General features: G+C 47.2%; 1 protein-coding gene across 1 annotated transcript; it reads left to right on the forward strand.

The window, feature by feature from the left end:
* The first annotated feature begins 208 nt into the window (after positions 1-208).
* Positions 209-19,167, forward strand: LOC119434347 (toll-like receptor 2). The gene is made up of 5 exons (XM_037701515.2): positions 209-755; positions 3,229-3,491; positions 10,465-10,622; positions 11,738-11,886; positions 18,949-19,167. The coding sequence occupies exons 1-5, from the start codon at positions 512-514 to the stop codon at positions 19,104-19,106; spliced, it is 972 nt and encodes a 323-aa protein (XP_037557443.1). The 5' UTR covers positions 209-511; the 3' UTR covers positions 19,107-19,167.
* Positions 19,168-23,297: the final 4,130 nt, after the last annotated feature.

The following is a 23,297-nucleotide window of genomic DNA, read 5'->3' on the forward strand; positions in this document are numbered from 1 at the left end:
GTCAGGTCCCTCCGTTGCGCAGCAAGAAAGAAAGAGATCCTGTATAACGCGCACCCGTACAGCGCTTCGCGAATAAAAAAGAAAAGTTAAGCAAATAGAAAGAAGCCTCATTTGCGTAAGTTCGCGAACCGTGCCACCACCAAGGGCGCCTGGCAAAACCGCCCACCCGGGCGGGTAGCTAAGGTTATTGCAACAGAGCACCAACATTAAAGAAGACGCGAGCCTTCCCGCTTGCTCCGGGCCACCCCCTTCTCGTCACTTAATAGGCGCGAAATGCTGGCGCCTAGTGTCGATCACGGCGGCCCGGGGAGGACGCGCACACACACCTGTCTGGCCTCTTTCTCTCGACCCGACACCAAACGCGACCAGCGACGACTGCGGCGAAGCACGGACGTCCGCAGAGAGCGTCTGAACGACTCTGAGTTCGCGGACAAGGAGGTGCCGCTAAGACACCGTCGAGAGACAGAAGCTCCGGTCGCTCCATAGCCAAGACGCACCGAGAAATATAGTGATGGAGACGAGGATCGTTAGCTCAGTTGTCTGCTGCATTATTGCGTTGGGCGCCTTGCGCGGCGCGAGGGGCGACGAGCCCAAGTGCGCAGAGACGACGCGTCGGCACGCCATCGTGCCCGAGTACACGTGCTCTGGCTTCACCAGCGCGGAGGACTTCGCGAAGCACTTCAAGAAAGCAGCTGAGCCCGGGTCGGACCTCTGGTTCATCCTCAAGGACAGCAAGCTGGATTACATTCCCGCTGGTATGTTTCAAAATGGCGTCACTGTTTCTGTTTTTTCGCATTCTAGTCATAAAAGTTCACTAATCGCGCCTTGCTGTTTAAAGACGGGAAAATAGAGGTAAGTGATTTGAAGGCACCCGGGAAGGCCAGTTCGGTCCTTGCATCCAATTATTCCTGAAGGGCCCGTGGGGTTATATTGCACAAGAGATAAAGCATTTAATTAATTGTTTAGAGTGGCTAGGGTTCTGGACGATGTCGCTTTTATTTTACGATCACGTCAATCGGCTGCGAAGGCCTGCTTGACCACTCTGTAAGAGTACATCGAAGTCTGTGGTCCGTGAGGTCGTCATCCTTCGGAGAGAAAGAGAGACGTTCCTTATTTGCTCACAGACCGTACAAGCAGTGTTGCTACAGGTCATAAAAAATAGTAGTAGTTTCTTGATTGAAAAATCAGTAGAAATCAGTAGATTATTTTATGATGGCAAAAAAAACAAACTTTAAGCGAAGTTCTTGCCGACACGGATCCAGTGCTTCTTGATATTTACACAGCGTGCCATTCGCGGAGCAGTAGCACCCCCCCCCCCCCCCCCTTTCTCCAATTCAGTGGCCTGCAAAATTCTTGGCGTGCGGCGCGATTTGAAAAACCACACGGCACACCATGAATATCGAACACCATAACTATTACGAAGATGCCTCTTTCCAAACTTCAAAGCAGTTTTGGAAGGGTCACGGATGACACCTGGTACTTCAAGTCTGAAGTGTTCAGTGTGTTTTGTATATATGCTTAAGCCCGAAAATTTAAAAAAAGCGCGCATATCGCTTGTTTCTCGTGCACAGTAATAAGTGATGGCGCCTTACCAGTTACGTATTGAAAAAGTAGCACGTTTTGTAGGAGGTAGTAAAAACAAAAGTAAACAATTTTGAAAAAGAGTAGATATCACTAACTTTTCTTCTGCAAGACGCAGAAAGATCTGTAGATTCCGAAGCTTTATCACTGAATCTCTAAAACTAAACGGGATAACCCGCAACATCGACAAAGATTGCAGCAAGAGAGGGGTGATAGCGCCTGCCCCCTTGAGAGGAGCATGTTCCATATCGTGACTGCAACAAATGACGTGCCTAAGAGGCAGCGTGCAGTGCGACCTGTGACCGAGGCGAACTCTACAACGTTACCCGTACTGTGTACAAAAACACACATCGGTCAGACCGGAAGGTGATTCTGAGAATTTGAAAGAGGGCGCACAGCGGAACCTATAGTAACGTACGCGAACGCCATAAGTCACTCTGACTCGCGAGTGATCGGGGTGTGTGCCGCGCTCTTGGGGTGAGTCGCGAGCACTGTGACTGTTAACTGAGCTGGCGCTTACTGTCCTGAACGACATGCACATTTGCAATGAAGAGACGATTAGTGAAAATTACTGCCGTCAACGGTGAAATAAAAGAAATATTAATCTACAGCAAGGAAGGAAAAGTGGTTCGGTATGAGAAAACGGAAAGGTTGGCGCTATCTTCTGCAGCCCTTGAGAGAGCACGGATCGGCGCCAAGTATACCTGGGAGAGGCACCCACTGAGTACGCTTCATCCTCTTCTCATCGCCTGTGTTCTCATTATCGGCAGTAATTATATATATTTAGTGTTTTGGATAAGAATCTCAGAGCCCCGGGGGAACTATCCTCATACAATGCATTTGCATTTAGTCCGGCAATTTGACTCCGGTAACCTGAGTGCACGAAGGATAATTATAGTTGATGGTACTTTGGCACCTGATAGCAACGTCCGGGCTATCACACACACCATAATAGAAAGCTATTCATTAACTTGGACCACATGGAGCTCTTTAAAGAACCAATAAGACAAGGTTAATTCTGCATTCAGCGCCGCTGGAGTGCGAACACTGCTCTACGGACCGAGCCTAAGGTGGCGTGCTCGGCAGCGGAACGGCATTGTCGGTGAGCAAACACCTGCATATGACTAAATATATAGGAGTTGAGAAAAAATACGGTGAGGGGAAAGAGTGCCTCAGAAAGTTAAAGTAGCAACTTTTTATGAACCGCCACTAGAAAATTTCCGCATGCACTCAAGCTTTTTGTAACAGTCATATTAAATTAAATTAAATTAAATTATGCGGCCTTATGTGCCACAACCAAGATCTGATTATGTGGCCCGCCGTAGTGGAGGACTCCGGAATAATTTGGAACACCTGGGGTTCTCTAACGTGCACCTAAATCTTGGTACACGGGTGTTTTCTCATTTCGCCCCATCGAAATGCGGCGGCCATGGCCGGGATTTGATCCCGCGACCTCGTGCTTAGCAGCCAACCATCTTAGTCACTAAGCAACTACGGCGGGTAACGGTCATGTCGTAACCGCGTGCACTCCATATCGATCACAGATCATTTTCGGGAAAAGGATGCGGTGATCATATCAACTTTTTGGAGCGGATATCAAACGCCTCGGTACAAGCGATCAAACCGGCACAAACAATGCACCCGCAGGATTTCTGGGCGAGCACCGGGCGTCGATGCTGGAGTTCAGCAACGTCACCCTCGGGACGTTCTTTGAGCCCAGCACTAACCGCAGCCTCTTCTCTGGCCTGGAGCCGTCGCTCAAGCGGGTCACCTTCACACTCGGCAGCACCCTGCCTAGCACGTGGGCCACTCTGCGCCCGCTGGGGAGGCTCGAGGAGCTGGTCTTCTTCGAGATGACGGGCCTCAACCTGACGCGCGACTTCAACGAGCTGCCCGCGGGTTTGCGCAAGGTAAGAAAGCCGGAGGACTAGGTGACGGGAGGGAGTGTCTAAAAAGAAAAAAATCAGCAGGATTCAGTTATTGCAACCGGTTCTGAGTTCATTTGCTGCGACAGCCAGCAGGTTAACACAGCGGACATCACCGTCTTCTAAAACAAAAAAAAAATAATAATTTGAGATCCCCACAAAGTCGTCGTCGTCCACTATAATATTGCTTAAGTGGCCTGGTAATGCTACATCTCTCAGAACCTGCATGGCGCGCAGAGTCCCCGCCGCAATTACCAAGCACCATCATAGTGGCTAGCGCGTCCAGCTCAAAACTTCTCACTGTCACTGGTACGTGAGTTCGAATCCCACACCTGTGGCGGTGGTGGGTAATATTCTGCTTTTGACGAAATTTGAGGGAGCGGGGGGGGGGGGGGGGGAACCTTCGTCCTGTGGTGAATTTGAAGCTTAGGAGACGACCCGACGACATGATAACGATGACTACGGCAATCGGCATAACGGAAATGACGGACACAACAAAGCCACTTTCAAGCCACTTCTGTCAGCCACTTTCTGTCATTCCATGGCAACTGCTGTTGCCATGGGATGACAGAGAACATATGGGCCCGTACTCATAAAGCCTTTCTTACGTAGCAGTGTTTAATGAGCCCGTAAGTAATGATAGCTAGAGGCGGGATTTATGTTATACATGTTTTCTTATTACAAAGCCTAACTGTTAGTATTTGAAAGCCATAGTTGTCTTTAACTCTGTCTCAGCTAAAAGCTTACTTTGTGGAAGTAACCGGCCACTCAAGGGGGCAGCTAAAAATGAAACGCTAAACAAAGTGCCAGCTAACCCCTGTCCTGCATGAGAGCAAGTATGAAAGAATGGTCACGACATCAGCTCTACGTAAAAAACACACCCAAGATCTGTTGGGCAAGTAGCAGCAAACATGTGAACCGCCCCGGACAAAAGGTTCATGTGTTTTTGTCTGTGTATCTTTCCTTACCTCAAGAAAGTGCTCCGAGATTAAATTTTCGACAAGAAACCTTCATGGCAGGTATTAACAAGGAAGACTTAAATCTGCGGGATGATCAAAATGAAGCTTGAATAATTTGTTAAAATTAAAATAAAGTTTAAAATAAAACATAAATTATGCAACCAGGGTGTGATCGCAACAGGAGGAATAGGAGGAGGAAAAAGAAGGAAGTAAAGGCAGGGAGGTTAACCAGACGCACGTGCGGCTTGCTACCCTACACGGGGAAGGGGTTTAAAGGGATGAAACGAAAGAAAGGAGAGAGAGGGAAGAAAGTACTCTTAGTATGAACACGTGCGGTTGTCCAACACTTCACAATCGGTCACTGAGGCCAGTCGACTTCATGAGCTGTAACAGTGCCCGCGTCGCTTTGTAAGCCTGCGACGCGTGGGGACATGGTCCAAGAATCTTTGTCTCTGAAAACGGTCTGGTGTCTAATTGGTTTAACACACTCCGAAGAATGTCGCGTTCGATGTCATAAAGATGACAAAAACAACACGTGTTCGATCGTCTCCTCACAGTTGCACGAGTCACAGATTGGTGTGTCGGACATGCCCATAAGGAATGAGTACGCTTTCGTAAAGTCCAGCCCTAACCAGAGGCGGCAAAGTAAAGTTGCATCACGGCGGAGGAAGTTCGATGGAATCTGCAGCCTCAGGGTAGGATCCAGCCGGTGGAGACGACAGTTCGTGAAAATCGGGGTGCTCCATGAAGTTTCAGTCTTGGTTTGAGCGAGTAAACGAAGACCCCTCGCAGCGTCTGTCCTTGATAGGGTTATGGGAACTGTCAGGGTTTCCTTATGGGCTGACCGGGCTGCATCATCAGCAAGGTCATTACCGACGATGTCACAGTGCCCCGGCAGCCGCGTCACATCGGAGAGGAGCTTTGTGCTGGTCCACACAGTCTTTCATGCGTAATGCATACGAACTGAGATGAAAATTTGTAGGCTGGTATCTCGGAACACGGGCATACTAGAAGAATTCTACCAAATGTAAATGTGTAGGAATACGACTGTCAATACAAACATGCTCGCTTACGGCAGTCAATAAAAAGTTTATTAGTCAAATTTAGTTAATAAGGTGGTTGACGGTGACAATTATCATCCGACTTTGGGTCCGCCTGGCCCCATTACTAATGTGCAGAGGTGAAATTCACGTGCCTCTCAGCGCATAACTTTAAGAAATCTATAAAGCTTAATTTTGATCCCCCTATATATTACTGAAGCTATGGTTAACTGGGCCCTGGTGAGGACTTCACATTCATACGCTGGAGCAGGCTGTAGACGCTCTCTTTGACTATGGTTTCAAGAGCAAGAATATCTACGTGTAAAAGAATGATCGATATAAACGAAATAAAGGCGGGGGGATCTCATCCGTTACCACCTGTCGTTGCTGTATATGAACCGCAGTTGGAACAAGCATCAATTTCATGATGAAGTGTAGTTCTCATAGTGTTGACACCGCGAAAAAAAGTATTGTTCTTCTTCCAATGGTTCATAGATATCTTGCTAGCGAACTCATAAAGTCACTGCGTTTCCGCCCGCTCCACCCCCCACCCCCGCCTCCCTTACAAGGCTTGTTTTCGTGGTTTGCTTGTTTTTAAATTTTGGTCACTTGTCTACATATCTCCCGAGCTTTGTAGAAGACAGGCACGCGCGCAGCCACAATCACGAAAGTGGCGAGCGACAAACATTTGGACGTGGACATACTTTAGCACTCCCAGAGTAGCACAAACCGGGACACTGTGCCGACACATAAAGGAGCACAAGTGTAATTATTATTTTTTAGAAACGTTGCGCTACGCTGAAATTATTACCGGCATCGAAAAAAAAAGATAACTATGCAATTTTCAAACAAGGTCCTTATTTATATTTTTAAAAAAAAAGCATGATACGGAAGCAGTGCTGGGGAAGTGAAAATCTGCGCGTGGCCGAGATGAGACGAAATTAGTTTCTGAAACCACGCCCACGAGAGGTAAAAAATAGAATGAGTAGTAAAAAATCTTCCCATTGGGGGAAAATAAATCAAACGCCGTTCTTACAAGCCCCAAAGTTATGCTTATTAATAATACGACTTTCAATTAAGGAGAGAGCTAGCGGTGGTGCAAGGGTGACGCCTTCCCCGTTTCAATCGTGACACGATGCGACGATATAGTGTGGCCCGCTAGCTAAGGTCACCGGCTCACACGCCGACAGGCTAATCCATTATGGAACAAGTTAAGACAACAACGGCGTCCTCTGTCACCCAGTACGGCCGGTTGCGACTACATGCACAATAGAAATAGAGATAGAGAGATAGAGATGCGAGCTTTAATGATATGCTGGAGATGTTTGCCTGGCTGTTCGCCTGACATACTACTCCAGGAGCTGGGTTGTGATATATACAGTGATAAACACTTAGCAGCACATACATTCACACACACGCACACACATATACACTATAAAGATTTTTACAAAGTTTCGTTAAGGCTCCTGCACCATGTTATCTCGTCTTTCTGAGGTATGTAAGTTATGCGCACAATGCGGGCTCATCGCGCTCTCCTTACTTTTCTAGAAGTAACGAACTTAGGGTCAAGTTTATAACCCAGAAACTATTTCTTCTATTTAACATTCTTTAGTAGCGTGACCTGCAGTGACGAGCTCCTACTCTGCGTGTAACCTGTACTTTGTGTTCTACGTTATTCTTTGAGGTTTGTCATCTCACTCTTTCTTTGCTCTTTTCTCCCCTCCTCCATATCTTCAATTTCTGTGATTCTGTCCCCTCCTTTCTGAAGAGTATAGGCAGGCGTTGTGCCCCTTCCGGTGGCAGTTGCCAGCCTTGCTCATCGCTTTTCCTTTCCTGTGTATGTGTTTTCAAATCAAATAAAACTAATAATAATCTTTCTGGCAGCTCAAATGCGCTATACTGAAAGCTGAGTGCTTGGTTACACTATTTGATGCGCCGCTTTATAATCTTTTTAAACCGGCACATCTACAAAATCGCTACATTGTCGACAATATAGAAATGAGAGAATTTGATATTCAAAATTTTTAAATATTCGTCTCTGGTGAAATAGTACGAGATAAGAACGGTTGTGGATGCCTATCGAATTAAAAAATAAAACACTATAGAGTCGCCTCAGTATACGCTTGTTTATCTGTTAAGAAAAATACGTACTGCTATACTATGTCTACATCTTGGAATATGCGAGTCCGGTGCATAAGAATAACGAAAAAGTAGTCCACAAACTTGACTTGCATACGGTTACAAGGTCAATGAAATTGATACTCCTACATGTGCAAATGATGTCTCGCAAATATTCAAACGTGTATACAATGGAAGTATGTAAAATTTGGCAAGTTGGTTGGTATTCATTTGAACTGCAACGCAATTGGGGTGGCGACACACGGAACTTGCCCTGTGTGCTTTTCTTCTCCCTGTCACTGTCCCATTTGCGCTGCCGTTATAATGATAACGTACAATGGATACACGACAAATTGGTATAAGTATGTACATTGCATGCTCTAGCGACAAACACAGAATTAAGTCAGAAATATGCGCATTCAAAGTATATACTACATCTTTACTGGAAGTATTGAGCCAACACAGAGGTGTACATGTTTCGAAGGTAAAATGTATACCTTCTTCTTGCATTTAGTTACTTGTTCGAGGATGTTTTTTCCTTAAGCTCTCTGATTCTTTGGAATTCGAGCCGACAATCGAAGCCACATTTTTCCCCCGAATATTCGCATTAGACTTGAGTCGCGAATTCTACTATTCAAACACTGATATTCCTGGTTGCCATTCCGACGAGGAAAAGGCAGTGCTGCAGTTCAAAATTTCAAGGCGCCGACACCTATTTCGTATTCGCGCGCTGAAAAGGGAAGAAGTGCGACAAGGTGCGACTGTATAAAGTGCTCTCGGTGCGCTGTAACTAAGCTCCCCGCCAAACAAACAAACAAACAAACAAACAAACAAACAAACAAACAAACAAACAAACAAACAAACAGAACAGTTTATTATCTCTAAGCACGCAGCTTCGAAGTGAGTGAAGCACAGCATTAGTCGCCTAGACGAACGTAAACTGAACATCTGACAGCAGCTACCATGCAACGCCACGGCTTTACGGTGCCTGCGATTTTCATCAGTGCTTTAGTGAAGGCCGCAACCAATGCTTTATATAAGGGTCTTTTCACCACGTCTGCTTAATTAGGAAATAAATTGTATCTCGCTTAAGTGTGACATCACATCATCCACCATGCATATATTTTCTTTTCTCATATTTTTTGTGTTAATCAGTTCTTCTTGTACTAATGCACGCGCGGCAGCTTCCGCAATGCTTCTACGCAGGGGTTCGCTCGCAATTAGCACAGTCCAGAGGGCATTATGGCGACGTCCAAGGCGTTCTCGTTGAAAACGTCTGTACGTGAAATTCAGTAGCAGGAGGCACGTGCTTCGAACATCTCCCAACTGATTCCTCCTTCCTTCCTTCCAACTCATCTCCCTGCTAAATCTATCTATCTATCTATCTATCTATCTATCTATCTATCTATCTATCTATCTATCTATCTATCTATCTATCTATCTATCTATCTATCTATCTATCTATCTATCTATCTATCTATCTATCTATCTATCTATCTATATCTGCATGTGAGATTAGAATTCCCGGACATTCAACTCCTTGCAGGAGCATCGTCTGGCGCCGACAGTATAGTTTCTCAGATAAATTTGTGCTGAGGCTAATTGAAAAAAAAAAGTTAGCGCCGACGTAGTAACACCGTTTGCATTCGCGCAAACGTAGAGCACTGGAACGCGCGTTCGCTCACGGAAAACCATCTCCATAGGCCACTTCTACAGCTACTGCACAAAGTGGGGTGTGTACGCGATTAGTTAAGCACTCGAATATGCCGTGTGGTAACCCATGCGCGTAATGTTTTTTTTTTTTTTTTTTTTTTTTCCGTTACGTCATGGAGAAACCAGAAGAAAAAGTTCAGCAAAATTGTCGAACCCACGACCTTCTCATTTTTAACCCATTGCCACAAACGTTTGCCTCACAGACGCGCCTTATATATCTAACACTCCTCCGTGTACCCGCGCTCGCTCGGGGCGGTGCCGCTGCCTACAGCAGAAAAGAGAAGTACCTTATGACCAGACCGACAGTGAACGCTTGGTGGTCTCAGCACTGACGCCTATGCCAATTCGAAACGCTGGCATCAAGAGAACCAACGCCACTTAGGTGGCTTACGTACTCAGCACAGCGGAGCGTGGCTCCGCAATTCGAAAATGTTTCTGAAGTTGATCGCGGAGGTGCAATTACGACGTGTACGCGCTGATTTGCTGGTGACGTTCAGTTACGGCTTTGTCTTGCGCGTTGTAGTGTGTCATTGTGCTTCGTCTTTCGCGTTGTGCTAGCGTGTGCAGCGTAGGAGCTTCCAGCACGACGGTGGTTATTGGTAGCGTGATGGAGGAGACTCCACCAGGCGTCCTGGGTGCACTAAGGGCGCTTACCACAAAACACCAATACACATTATATATCAATGTCAGCTCGTTCTATACCGATTCCTATATAAGGATCAACCACATTTTTTTTCGTAATGGAGAACACTTCTCATTTTGCCAGTCCTCCCATTCGCTCTGTATTTTCCACAGATGGGTGCTGGTTATAGCCTCTCCTACTATTATGCTATCTTGGGCTTGAACACGGGAACATTCCCAATCCTGAATCGACTAGCAAGTTCCTAAATTTCGGAACGTGGCCAATACAACCACTTTCCAACATTTCCAACCTTTTCAGTGTCCAGCGTTACGTTACTACGGTTAGATGGTTGGATGGGAAAACTTCGTTACTACGGTTAGATCGCCAATATTAACAGTTCATGCTGACGGTACACCACCACATCAACGACAATAAAAAATCTCTATGCAGAGCGTTCCGCAAGCTCTGCGGTGTAAAATGCTATAATCAGCGCTGGCATCTTCCAGGTGGTGATAGTTCGCACAGGAGTGGGCAGTGTGGACGACGACTGGCTGTCATCGCTTCTGAACCTGGAGAACCTTCGCATACAGAGTAGCACGCTGGACAGGTTCGCCAGAAGCATGCTGCCAAGGCCTGCGCCCAGACTGCGCAAGCTCACGATCGGGTAAGTGAACGCAGAGGCATCGAACACTTACACATGTTCATTATCGCCCCTATAGGAACACACCGGTCGGTGCGTGGGAAAACATTCCGCGCTTTGAATGCAGACCGATGTGTAAGGCTTGAGCGGGTCATTCGTGTAAGGCGGAAGATATATCTTTCGCGAGAACCTAACTCTCGCAATTTTCGCGGATGGCCCAAAACTTTGGCGCTGCGAACGATTCGCACTTGCGATGTACTTGCTGTCCTTCCTGCGATTTTCACAAGTGGCCTGAAAGTGGCCGAAAATTTGGTCCCTCATACAACAGGACTGAGCGCTCCGCCGTGGACACCTTACTTTTACTGGTGTTTTCTACAGTGAAGTCTCAATTTCGCATAACTGCGACAATTCACGGAGCGTGGTCAGTTTTCATTACAGCGTATATAAATATAGCAGTATTACGAATGCTTCTGTCGACACGGAAGACCCATCTGCTGCACAATAATAGATTTCCTCTCTGGGAAACATTGAACGTGCTCCAAGTGGGACAACTCGTAAGAATGGTTTAGCGAAATCATTGGCGGGGGCTTCTGCGCACGCGCCCGCATTTACCGAGGAATAATAGTAAACAAGATACGGGTACGAGACGAAATCTTTATATCGGCGTAGCTGTGCAACTTTCGTTTCTGTGGTCCCAATAAGAAATAACGTTGTTTAAAAATGCACATGAGTAAGGAGGTGAACATCATGAAGTGAATAGACACCAAACGTAAGCACTACACCTGCCTAGAATGTACGTAAGCTGACCAGCAGACCGGTATGTGTGTGTGAAGGCAGCAATAAAGCTTTACTGCATCTTAAAATATTCTTGGTGTTCGTTCAGCGGCAAAAAAGATGACTATGCTAGCGGGCAAGGTTCGAAACGACGGTTAAAATTTTCTTTCTCGATTTCTTTACTGCACAAAACTGCATCATCCATGTCTGTGATGCCTCTGACGTTCCTAACTTGTGTTGTCACGGGCGCATGTTCGTGGCGACAACAACTACTGTGTAGGCCCACTGCAGAAGAATGCGCTTACTTACAGTTTTGTTTCACACACGCGGTGCCATCCGCTGACGCAGTCCTCTCGGTCTTGCAGGGACAGTTCTCTGAAGTCACTGCCAGAGGATTTCGGTGCTGACTTCCCCGTCCTGAAGCAAGTGAATCTCCGTCAGAACTTGATAAGCAGCTTCAGTGAGCAGAGCCTGGCACCACTAAGAAATAGCAACACGACTGTTGTGCTGTCCGGTGAGTGATTGTAGCTTTCACCATATTGCAGTTGGCGCCAGCCGCATACCGAGGCCACTTACTGGTGATTAGAAGGGCACAATTGTTTTTTAGTCGCAACCACACGAAGTGCCAGAAAATGAAGTCAGAGAAAGCATATGGGAAGTTCATCATCATCATCGTCGTCATCGTCAGCCTATATTTATGTCCACTGCAGGACGAAGGCCTCTCCCTGCGATCTCCAATTACCCCTGTCTTGAAGCAACAAAACGACAGACACCGACCAAAATAAAAGCTAAAAAATAATAAAAACTGAGTAAAAGACGTTTCGGCTTCGCTACGGAAGCCTTGTTCACAATGGGGTGAAGAAAAATTCGTTGCAGCTTATGTACTCTTGAGCACGTGACGCGCGTGTACGACTGGGGGAGGGTTCCCTCACTTCGATTGAGCGTGTGACGTGTTTTTTGTATCTCCAACGACTCTAGATAGAGACGTGATTTCAAGTTTCTTTCTTGGCCGATAATTCTTGACTTTTCCCAGTCAATCTTGTGGCCTGTTGCATCCGTATGTTCGGCAAGGGCATTTGAAACTATTCGTTTCTTTTCGACATCGTTCTGATGCTGCCTCAGTCTCTGTTTGAAGTTGCCCGATTCACCGATGTATGCGTAGTCGCAATCTGCGCAGGGTATCTTGTAGACCACGCCAGGAAACGATTCTCTCGGAAGCTTGTCCTTACCACCCACGAGTGCGTGCCTCAGCTTACACACAGGCACGTGTGCAACCTCAACGTCATAAGTGCGCAGCACACGAGACAAGGCCTCGCTTATCCCAGGAACGTAGGGTATGGCAGCACGTTTTCTTGGTCGGGTATTAGCCGGTCGGACGGAATCAGATTCAAAAACGAAGTGGGATAACCGCTTGCCGAGAGATCGCCACGCACGCGGTCCAAGTCTGTGGAACGGCCTTCTGCTTCGGTGCAAATGCGGTTCGCACGGTTGAACAGGGAGGCAACAACCGACCTTTTGTGAGCGTCCGGATGAACGGAATGAAAGTTTAGGTAGCGGCCAGTGTGGAGTTTCCTTTCGGTATACGCTAAACGAAAGCGCTTCATCGCATCTGCTGACAAGCACGTCCAAAAATGGGAGACTATTGTCGACCTCCGTTTCTACTGTGAATTGGATGGCCTTTTCCTGACTGTTTAGGTGCGCAGTGAACGAAATCAAAGCGCTGCGCCGAATCACGCAGAAACAGTCGTCCACATAGCGCAGAAAAACTCTTGGCCTGGGACTGAAGGAAGCGAGCGCACGATTTTCCAGCCATTCCATCGTCAGATTGGCCGCAGTCACTGAGACGGAGGCACCCATTGCCGTACCGTGGACTTGCCTGTAGAAGACCTTGTCGAAGCAGAAGTACGTGTTTCCAAGGCAAAAGCAGAGGAGCCTCTTGAGGTCAGGCACGTCAACGGGCGACCTGTCTGGCAAAGTCCTGTCAGATTCTAAAGCAGAAGTGCATGCTTCCACAGCCATGTCAGTCGGAATTGAGGTAAACAGCGACACCACGTCGAAAGAAACCATCACCTCGTCGTCGTCTAGTGTCACGTCACGAACTTTTTCAATAAAGTCGCAGGAGTTGCTCACATGCGTGGAGCCCTTTCCGACGAGTGGAGACAGGATCTGGTGCAGGTATCCGGATAATTTGTAGAGAGAGGGAGCGGGTGTAGTCAACGATTGGACGCAGGGGGACAGTAGGCTTGTGAACTTTCGGCAAGCCATAAAGCGCAGGTGCAGCACCGTTATGACAGAGAAGCTTATAATACAGAGACTTGTGCTCGGGAGCTACGAAGCGAAACACGTCCGCCAGGAGAGCCTGAAAGTCCCTCTGTACCTTCAAGGTCGGGTCCCGAGTGAGCCGGACGTAAGTGTCCTGGTCGTCAAGCAGAGCCAATACCTTGCTTTTGTAGACAGCCGTGTCAATTAGTACCGTTGCATTCCTCTTGTCAGCGGGAAGAATCACGATTCCAGTGTTTTTCTGAAGTCGCTTGACAGCCTTTCGTTCCTCAGCAGAAAGAGGGGAAACGAACTTTCGCCGGTGCAGCCCAGAAAGGATACCAATAGCGCGCGTGCGAGCCTCGTCACGGCGGGGCGGGTCAACTTGGTTAACCGCGCACTGCACCGCACATACAACCTTTCTGACGTCCGGGGCAGGTTCAACATTGAAATTCAGACCTAGCTCCAGGACGGAGGCCTCGGCAGGGTCGACTCTGTGCGAGGAAAGGGTGTACACCGTAGTTCTTCGGCTGCGCGGTCGGTATGGCCTGGCAGTATCCGAAAGTCTGTCAAGCTTGACACTATGCACCAACTCGAACTGACGGGCGCGTACATTGGCTTGAAAATTGGTGTGTAACTGGATGCTTGCAAAATGGTCCGGGCAGCGGTCCTCCAGGCGGCGGCGCGCAAAAAAGGCCTCGTTTTCAAGTTTTCTGATAGCGTCCCGGCAGTCAAGTATTCTCGCCTGTAGCAACAGTCTCTCTGTCTTGGCGACAACGCTGTAGCCAAACTTGGAAGGTACTGGCCTGTTAAGGTGCAAAGAGCGCGGGATGAGGCCCCGTGCTTTGCAGGCTAGGTTGAACTCCAGGTGTCCGTGAAACGCAGCAATGCGGGTTGTGAGGTAAACATAACGGCGAATTTCGGTGATTACAGATTGGCCATACGCCCGGCGAAGGTTGATGAAATCGAGGGTTCGACGGAAGCCCGTCTTCCGTTCGACGTAGGGATGGTCGATGAAATTTTTTAATCGATTAACGATTAATCGTTCGTCGGTTTAGCATATAATCGATTAATCGCTTTCGATTCGGGGTTTTTCGTCGATTAATCGATTAATCGACTTTTTTTCGGGCGCTTTAAAAAGGCTGAAACACAGTTACCTACTCACCTATTTTACCTATTTAACGTTTGAAAGGTGGAACCAGGGTAAGAAATACAAGCGTATAAACTTTGATAAAGAATAATGTTTAATTTGTTAGAGGTCAACTATAATTGCCACTAGGGACTAGTGGCAGGGTGTTCATATTAACACGTGTACTACTGTTTGTCTTTCCCCGGTGACCGCTTTTCACCGGCTAACAAATGTTAAACGTTATCGCTCGGCGCAGGGCGCAGGACGGAAGTTTCTCGAGCGTTATCGAAGCTTCTATCCGTTGTCTACTGTCACGGACGCTTATGTAATCTGATTGTATGAGCGACGCAAATTGTCTAGTACTTTCTGGAAGACACGCGGGCACCAGGGCGACCCCAGTGCTTCGATGGAGTCGCCCTGGAACCTTCGATGACTTATGTATAAAAGCCGACGCGTTTCGCCGCTGATCAGATTTCGACGATCGCCGACTGTGTTCGCCGCTATCGTTGTGCTTCGAGTGCAACTTGCTTTTGTGGGCACAGGTTCGCCCGAAAAAACATCTGTTTCGTCATTCACAGTTTTGCGACTGTTTCCTTCACCGTCACTACTACGTGACAATATTTAACTTTTACGGAATTTTTTAAAAATCGCCTGTTGCAGGTAGCATAATTCTTATCGTTGAGTTGGGTTATTCGAAGAGGCGGACATCAGTAGCACGATAAATCGAGAGACATATTCAACCAATTAACAAAAATTCACTAATGAACTTCTTAGTTAATTACTTTACGACACATATTGCAATTTACGAATTGTAGCAGTGAGTTTGCAAGACTCACCGCAATACTTGAAATGAATTTCCAGGATGACACCAGTTTCGAGATAGGTCTCAAAGGGTGGGACGAAATACATGGGCGTTCCAGTTACTTTTGTGCTTCAATGCATTTTGGTAAAAAAGTAAGTCGAGCAACAGTGCATTTTTACGGCGAGTATACGATGGTGCATATCACCAAGCTGGTGTCATTCTGTAAATTCATTCCAAGTGGATACGCCTGACAAGCTCACCGGCTACAATTCGTAAATTGCAATATGTGTCGTAAAGTAAAAACTAAAGTTAATTAGTGATTTTTGTTAATTAGTTGAATATGTGTTTCGATTTCTCGTGCTAATGTCCGCCTCATCGAATAACCCAGCTCAATGATAAAAATTACGCTACCTGCCACAGGCGATTTCTAAAAATTCCGTAAAACTTAAAAATGAACACCCTGCATGTTAAAAATGGCACTTACTGAGGAGGGTGGGCATGGAGGAAGGAGAAATTAGAAGATATCATCGCAGCACGACTGACATGAAGTAACGGCGCAACACGTGATCGCCACATCAGAGCGCGAGGTCGGTTTAATGCTGCCGGGTGCAGGGCAGCAGCGCAGCTGAACGGGAGCGCACCCATTTGAAACTACTGCGAACCAAACATTATCGGCCAATACGTTGTCTCTCAGGGTCACGTGCTGACTATATACTGCGAGGTAAAAAGCGAAAGAAATGGCTTGACGGTGAGTTCGCTCCAAGACTTGCAGCCTCACGTAATGCTCTCTCCTAGTTCATTTCTTCCTCCACTGGGGCGGCGTCACTCCGCCCCAGGCACCTTGTGTGACGCGTGCGTAAAGCGGGGAAGCGCTTGGCCAGCTCGGCAGGACTCGGGAAAACAGTCAACAGTCGCTCTGTCTTCGCAGCCGCGCTGCCGTTGCTCGTACTCCGCATTCTATAGTACGATTTCAAATTTTCACGCCACTTTAGTCACCGTCTGGAAAACTATTAATCGAACTGCTTAATCGATTAAACCGATTAAGTTAAAGGTAGACATCGATGACAATTAATGTTTTGCGGCGTACTTTTAGTCGATTAATCGATTAATCGTTCATTGATATTACCATCCCTAGTTCGACGGAAGCCCGACGTCCACCGGTTTCATCCCGACTAGACGGGCTTCCGTCGAACCCTCGATTTTACTCCTGTCTTGCGCTAGCTGATTCCAACTTGGGCCTGCAAATTTCCTAACTTCATCACCCCACCTAATTTTCTGCCGCCCTCGACTGCGCTTTCCTTCTCTTGGTATCCATTCTGTAACTCTAATGGTCCACCGGTTATCCATCCTACGCATTGCATGGCCTGCCCAGCTTCATTTTCCCCTCTTAAGGTCAACTAGAATATCGGCTATCCCCGTTTGCTCTCTGATCCACACCGCTCTCTTCCTGTCTCTTAACGTTAGGCCTAACATTTTTCGTTCCATCGCTCTTTGTGCGGTCCTTAACTTGTTCTCGAGCTTCTTTGTTAACCTCCAAGTTTCTGCCCCATATGCTAGCACCGGTAGAATGCAATGATTGTACTCTTTTCTTTTCAATGACAGTGGTAAGCTCCCAGTCAGGATTTGGCAATGCCTGCTGTATGCACTCCAACCCAATTTTATTTTTTCTGTAAATTTTTTTATCATGATCAGGGTACCTGTGATTAATTCACCTAGATAAACGTACTCCTTTACAGTTAAGTTAAGGGAAGTTAAGAGCTGTTTAATTAAAATGATGAAATAATCAGGTAAAGGAAAATGAAATGGATGAAGGGATAGCTTGCCGCAGTTGGGAACCGAACCCACATCCTCCGCATTACGCGTGCAGTGCTTTACCTTCATCACTCTCATGGCGGTAGTGTGATATTCATTTAAGTATCACATTATCACCATATGACCCGTACCATACTCCTGTATAATCGCATGGGTGTATATGGAAACATACAGGTTTTCATACCTGCGGGATCTTATTGGAACATATAGGATTATGGACACACGGCATATGCGGAATATGGGATTTTTCAACGGGGATATTTTACGAATCTTCGCGCAATGTCTTTATTTGGCTGGTCTGTATGTCTCGTACAAAAACCGTTCGTTCGAGAAAGAGGAGGAATAAACTATATTTAGGGAAATGAGCAGACGCTAAAATCGTCCGAGGTGGGCGGCGTCCCTAGTCCAGGATCTGGGCACACTTGGCCCTGCTCACCAGGCGATGCGGTCTTCAGGGCTCGGGCTTGTCAGCTGGGCCTCCCACTGCTCGACGGTTGGTCCGGTGATGGGTTATGGGTTTTGTTGACATTCCCATATCATATGAAGGGTATTGGGCAGAGCAGAAGGCGCATTTGAGTATAGCTCGTAGGATACATGGGTGTAGCAGGGTGCCGTGCGGGAATGTGCCGGTCTGTAGTTTGCGGATCACTATCTTCTCTTGTTAGCATGCGGGGGTGGGTAGATCCTCCTGCCCAGTTTAATGACTCAGGTATCGGAGTATCTTTTCGGGACGCTATCATGTTGGTCTGCCGGTGCTCGTGAACCCGTGTTGTGATTCGGGCAGAGCGTTAGGCTTCATTACCCGCCAGGGACTCGTGTCCCGGGGCCCAGACAATGTAAAGTTCCCGAGGATGCTCAGGGCTTGTTTCGAAATGCGGCCCTTTTGAAAGAAAAAAAATTTTTAAATGCGCAAATCTCACACACTGCGGTAATAAATGTTATGCGAAGAATTTCGCGGGTAGCTAGACGTCTAGCACCGTTTTGGGTTCCGCAAAGTGTGATGGTGCAACAAATCCGCGTAGTGGCGAGCAATTGTGTGTGTGACGACAACGGCTGGACGACGGCGATGGCGACGACGAGAATGGCTTAACAACTGATTTATTGTACTCCAGCGATGAAACAGTACGACTTGTTCCGTCTAAGCCTGGGCCGTTCCCACGATGGAAGAATCGTGGCCGTTCCCTAAGGTATAGTGCACACAGGTAAGCTGCAGGGTTGATCCCGAATGTAGTGCAGTATCACATAACGTCTCAAAGCGGTAGCTGCCTCAAGGGAAGGAGGGACAGGGGAAACTGGCGCTTTCTTAACGATAAAGTTTTATCGCTCTCTCTCGCACGAATGAAGCTAACTGTTGTTACGCGACGTGACGCATGCACCAACCGTTTCAAAGCGCCAGCTTGAATGTGAAAAGGTGCATAGTGAGAAAGTCATTTTTCGTGCCAGACATGCGCCTGTGGCCTGATGGGTATAGCACTGGGCTGTTGCACTGGGAATATACAGGCGACTTCTTGGTTGCGTGCGCGCATGATGTTCCAACCACGGCGATTCCACTGAATTTTGATTACGTTCTGCAGGGAATCCGGTGCGCTGTGACTGCAAGGTGTCCTTCTTGCTCGGCTACCCAGACTCGTGGACGTACCCGGAGTGCGGCTCACCCGAAGCACTCAGCGGGGTTCCCCTCAGGGAGCTCACCCCGGAGAAGCTCGGTTGCACTGAGCAGAAGGAGCCCTGAGAAATTCAACTGACGCGAACACCCACTTCACAGAGTACATAATAAAGAAGGTTTCAAACGGCATACCTTTGTTTGTCTCTTTGAAAAGTGCCCCCCGAAGACAGAATACCAGAATCCACTCATGCATTGGGATGTTCGGCCAGTTCTGAGTGGCTACGTACGTACAATCTTATGTACACAACTGCAGACTCGGTACAATATCCTTTGCCACCCTCAATGGAATTTTCTGACTTGGCACCAGAGCGCAGTCGGTTACAACAGATCACCGTTCTACTCATTACATGACCCCCCCCCCCCCCCTTACCTCCTCCTTCCTTATAATTACGTTTACAATGATCGCACTACTAAGGAAGTGATCGTATGAAACAATTCACTGCAGAGCGAAGTGGAGATTAATAACAACATCGCGGTGCCACAATTATCTAACGAGTGCAAAATAATGTGCAAATAAGAACGAAAAACGAATGAGAATGTTTTCTCATATGGGGAAGACACCAACACGCCTTTGTCGTCATCTCCGTGACAATATATGTTGGTGGCCGCTGTTACAGGTCTTTAACATGCGAACTTTAATGATGTAGTGTTCTCTGCATGGCCCGCAGTAAACAGGAAGGAAGTCCGACTGTTAGTTGCCTTTCTTCTAGACACGGAGCTGACCAACACCTGGTGACACGCCCTCGCTAACAATGTATGAGATGCTCAAACGGAACAAATGCCGGCCAAGCATGGCAAGCTAACCCCGCCCTCTGCAATACCATGTACCAACACGCATCGTTAACACCTGCAACCGGGCGTGTGGCCCCAAAACTTCGCCAAAGCCGCCGAAAAGACGACTACACCGGGATTATAGCTCTGTTCTTCCTATAAAAAATGTGCGCTGCAAGATAAGGCTTTCTCCCGGAATAACCTAGCATCTATGAATCGATTTATAAGAACTGCGCAAGTTATCGATAAAGTACATACATATACGGAGTTTGTATTTGTCGGCACGGCGGTCATTACTTATACTTCATAAGTAATATATCCACAAACAAACTTCTGCGTGTCTTTAGTCCTAACGTTCCCCGCGTTTTTTTGCTATGCGTTTCCTCGATGGTCTGCGCACAAATTTCTTATTCCCAGCAATGCAACAATAATTTGATTCTCTTTCGCTGCATCCTTATTTATGACCTCACGAACGCTAGTTCCCGCTAGTTTACCTTCCTACGTTTCGTTATGATTGTATAATCAATTAAATGAAAAAGCTTTACGTCCCAGAGCTGCACCTGGCCTTTGAGAAACGCTGTATGCAGTAGTGTTAGGACTCCGGATTAATGTCGACCATCTGGTCTTTCGTTAACGCGCACCGATATCAAGTAAACGGATGTTGTTGTTGGGCTTTTTTTCTTATTTTCTTCATTCCGTCCCCACCAGAAGAGCTGCCGCTGCTCTCGGCGATCTCGCGGCGATCTAACTCAATCGAGCCCACGACCTCACGACCAGCAGCACAACATCATAGCCACTGAACAACCGCGCCCGTCTGTGGCCCATTAAGGGACGTATGGCGATCACTAATCACAGCGTGCTGACGTTCCAGCTAGTGAAGAAAGAAAGAAAGAAAGAAAGAAAGAAAGAAAGAAAGAAAGAAAGAAAGAAAGAAAGAAAGAAAGAAAGAAAGAAAGAAAGAAAGAAAGAAAGAAAGAAAGAAAGAAAGAAAGCATCCACAAAGTGTCTTCTGTCCTAAAATATTTTCTGGTAATTTTATCTTATCGTCCCCATGATATCGTTGCACGGCGCGTGTCGCATGGCACGTGTCGAGAGTCGACGCAACCTCTGATGGCTACCGCTGCGATATATTACTGGGTTAAAATATCAAGGATAAGAGCACGCTAGCGGAAATACCATCTCACGAAGTCAGAAATCGCCGACGAAAGTGTGTTGAAACGTCAGACAATCTCTTTTTTCTCGCTACTGCCACGACCGGCAATAAATGCTGTGGGGGTCAAGGTCCCGACGTTGCAGAGTTCGTTATAAGCGACACCGTAGTGGAAGGCTCCAGGTAAATTGCAATCACTCGGGGTTCTTTAACGCGCACCTAAATACACGGGCGTCCGCCCCCATTGGTGAAAATACCCGCGACCTCGATCGTGTTCAACAGCAGAACGCTGTAGCCAATGAAAAACTGCGGTGGGTGACCGGCGTTCGTTACTGAAGGAGATACTAAAATCGCAGAAGCAGTCGGGGCCCCCTGAGAAACCAGGGGACGATCTCTTGTTCTTTTCTGTTCCTCTCCAAGCAGCAGCGACAAGAGAGGTGAATGCGCTTTCGCGAGGGGCAGACACGCAATCTTCTTCCACATCCTCCGACAAGAAGAAGTAGGCACCGCGCGCGCATCTTGCGGCAGACACTTGACGTCGACGTCGCTCGCGATAGAGGCGATATGCGCATGCGGTTTCCGCCAGGTTCATCGGTCGCCACGACGGTCCCTGCTATGCTGCGCAAGAGATAATAACGGGATCATTCATATACTGCGACACATGCTATTCATAACACTCTAACGCAAAAGAAATACAAAAATCATTAAATTATAGAATTTCGCGTGCCAATTAAAACAACGATTTGATTGCGAGGGACGCCGTTAGTGGAGGGGACTCGAGACTAATTGTGACCACCTTGGTTTCTTTAAACGTGCACACACTCCCTTCCCCCAGTGCAGGGTAGCAAACCGGACGTGCGTCTGGTTAACGTCCCTGCTTTTCCTCTCTTCTATTGCTCTCTCTCTCACACACCTGAATGTAGGTACACGAGCATCTTCACTCCCAATGAAATGCGGCCGCCGCGGTCGGGGTCGACCCCGCGACCTCATGCTCAGCAGTGCAGTACTAGCCACGGGGCCACTGCGGCGGGCAAAGAAATGAAGGAAGAAACGGCTAATGAAAACAGCGGAGTGTATCGTTATATTAATTAGTTTAGATTGCTTCTTTCTTTCTTTCTTTCTTTCTTTCTTTCTTTCTTTCTTTCTTTCTTTTTTTTCTTTCTTTCTTTCTTTCTTTCTTTCTTTCTTTCTTTTGAGTATGTAATTCATCATGATACAGAATGAATGTGCAGAGTCGTCCGCTATTAGAGCAAGCCCCTCATTATTTATTCAAGCGTTGATAAAGATGCCTAAGATTTACATTAAATCCTGCAGATTAGTCTTTCTATAATAGGTATCCACATTATGCGTCGTATAGGGCACATTGGCTACATAAAATAGAATAAACGCTGAAGTTACACTGACTCGAATACAATTGAGGTGTTCACAGGTGGACGACCATATGCACACGATTAGCCCCGTTCATCGCAGTGCTGAACAGGAACGGGTTCTTAATTTTGTCGGGCTCAAGGAGATCATTCGGGAGTTATTTTATCTCATTAACGGGTGAAATTGATTCCCTTTTGCATTCGGTATACAGGCGCCTGCGGGAAATAAGACGGTTGCAGGACTTTTCGCCTCCCAGCTAAAGTCAAGCGATGCCAAGCAAGCATGCTTTGCCGGATTTGCCTGGGTGACGCCTTCACTCGACGCTATGCACATCTGATTGGCCGTACGAACAGCCCGAACTGTGAACGCTGTCAAGTGTCGGAGACTCTCCAACATCTGTTTTGCGGCTGCCCTCTCTACGCGTCACAGCGGAAGATGCTGGCTTCGACGCTAGCAGGCATTCGCAGGCGAACATTGTCGTAAAATAATATTTTGTCCGCAAATGTGAGACCGCACAGTAGCATCAATAGCTACAAGGGCTGCTCTGGAATACTTGAAGATTACCGTACTAGACGCAAGATTTTCGCTTTTCAACGAGATCGTTCCCTACCTGGCCGGCGCGGCACCTTCCGTACCGCCCTCGACTACAGCCCATCGAAAGAGGAGAGAAAACGAAAACAGCGCCGACTTTAGGCAGAATAAGATCACATACCCGTCCTCAAGGATCCCATAATGAACTGTACAGTATAGTAGTTGTAATTGGTTGTTTTCATAATAATGAAAAGAGGCGAAAATGAAATTACTGCTGGCCGCACACTAACTGTGTAATTTAGGCTGCCGCTACCAGAACGCCAGCCAACAGATGGGAGCGGGGTTTTTGAATGCAGGGCTTGAAAGGGCAGAGAATAGCAGATAGAATAGAGTGGTAGGGGGATAGCGTAAACAGGTATTTAAAAGTGACAACTGCA

The sequence above is a fragment of the Dermacentor silvarum genome, unplaced genomic scaffold (genome assembly GCF_013339745.2).
Source record: "Dermacentor silvarum isolate Dsil-2018 unplaced genomic scaffold, BIME_Dsil_1.4 Seq1019, whole genome shotgun sequence".
Lineage (NCBI taxonomy): Eukaryota > Metazoa > Arthropoda > Arachnida > Ixodida > Ixodidae > Dermacentor > Dermacentor silvarum.

Coding starts and splice junctions, on each gene's coding strand:
- LOC119434347 (XM_037701515.2), top strand. CDS start 512: ATGGAGACGAGGATCGTTAGCTCAGTTGTCTGCTGCATTATTGCGTTG. Junction 3,492..10,464: donor TGCCCGCGGGTTTGCGCAAG/GTAAGAAAGCCG, acceptor GGCATCTTCCAG/GTGGTGATAGTTCGCACAGG. Junction 10,623..11,737: donor CTGCGCAAGCTCACGATCGG/GTAAGTGAACGC, acceptor TCGGTCTTGCAG/GGACAGTTCTCTGAAGTCAC.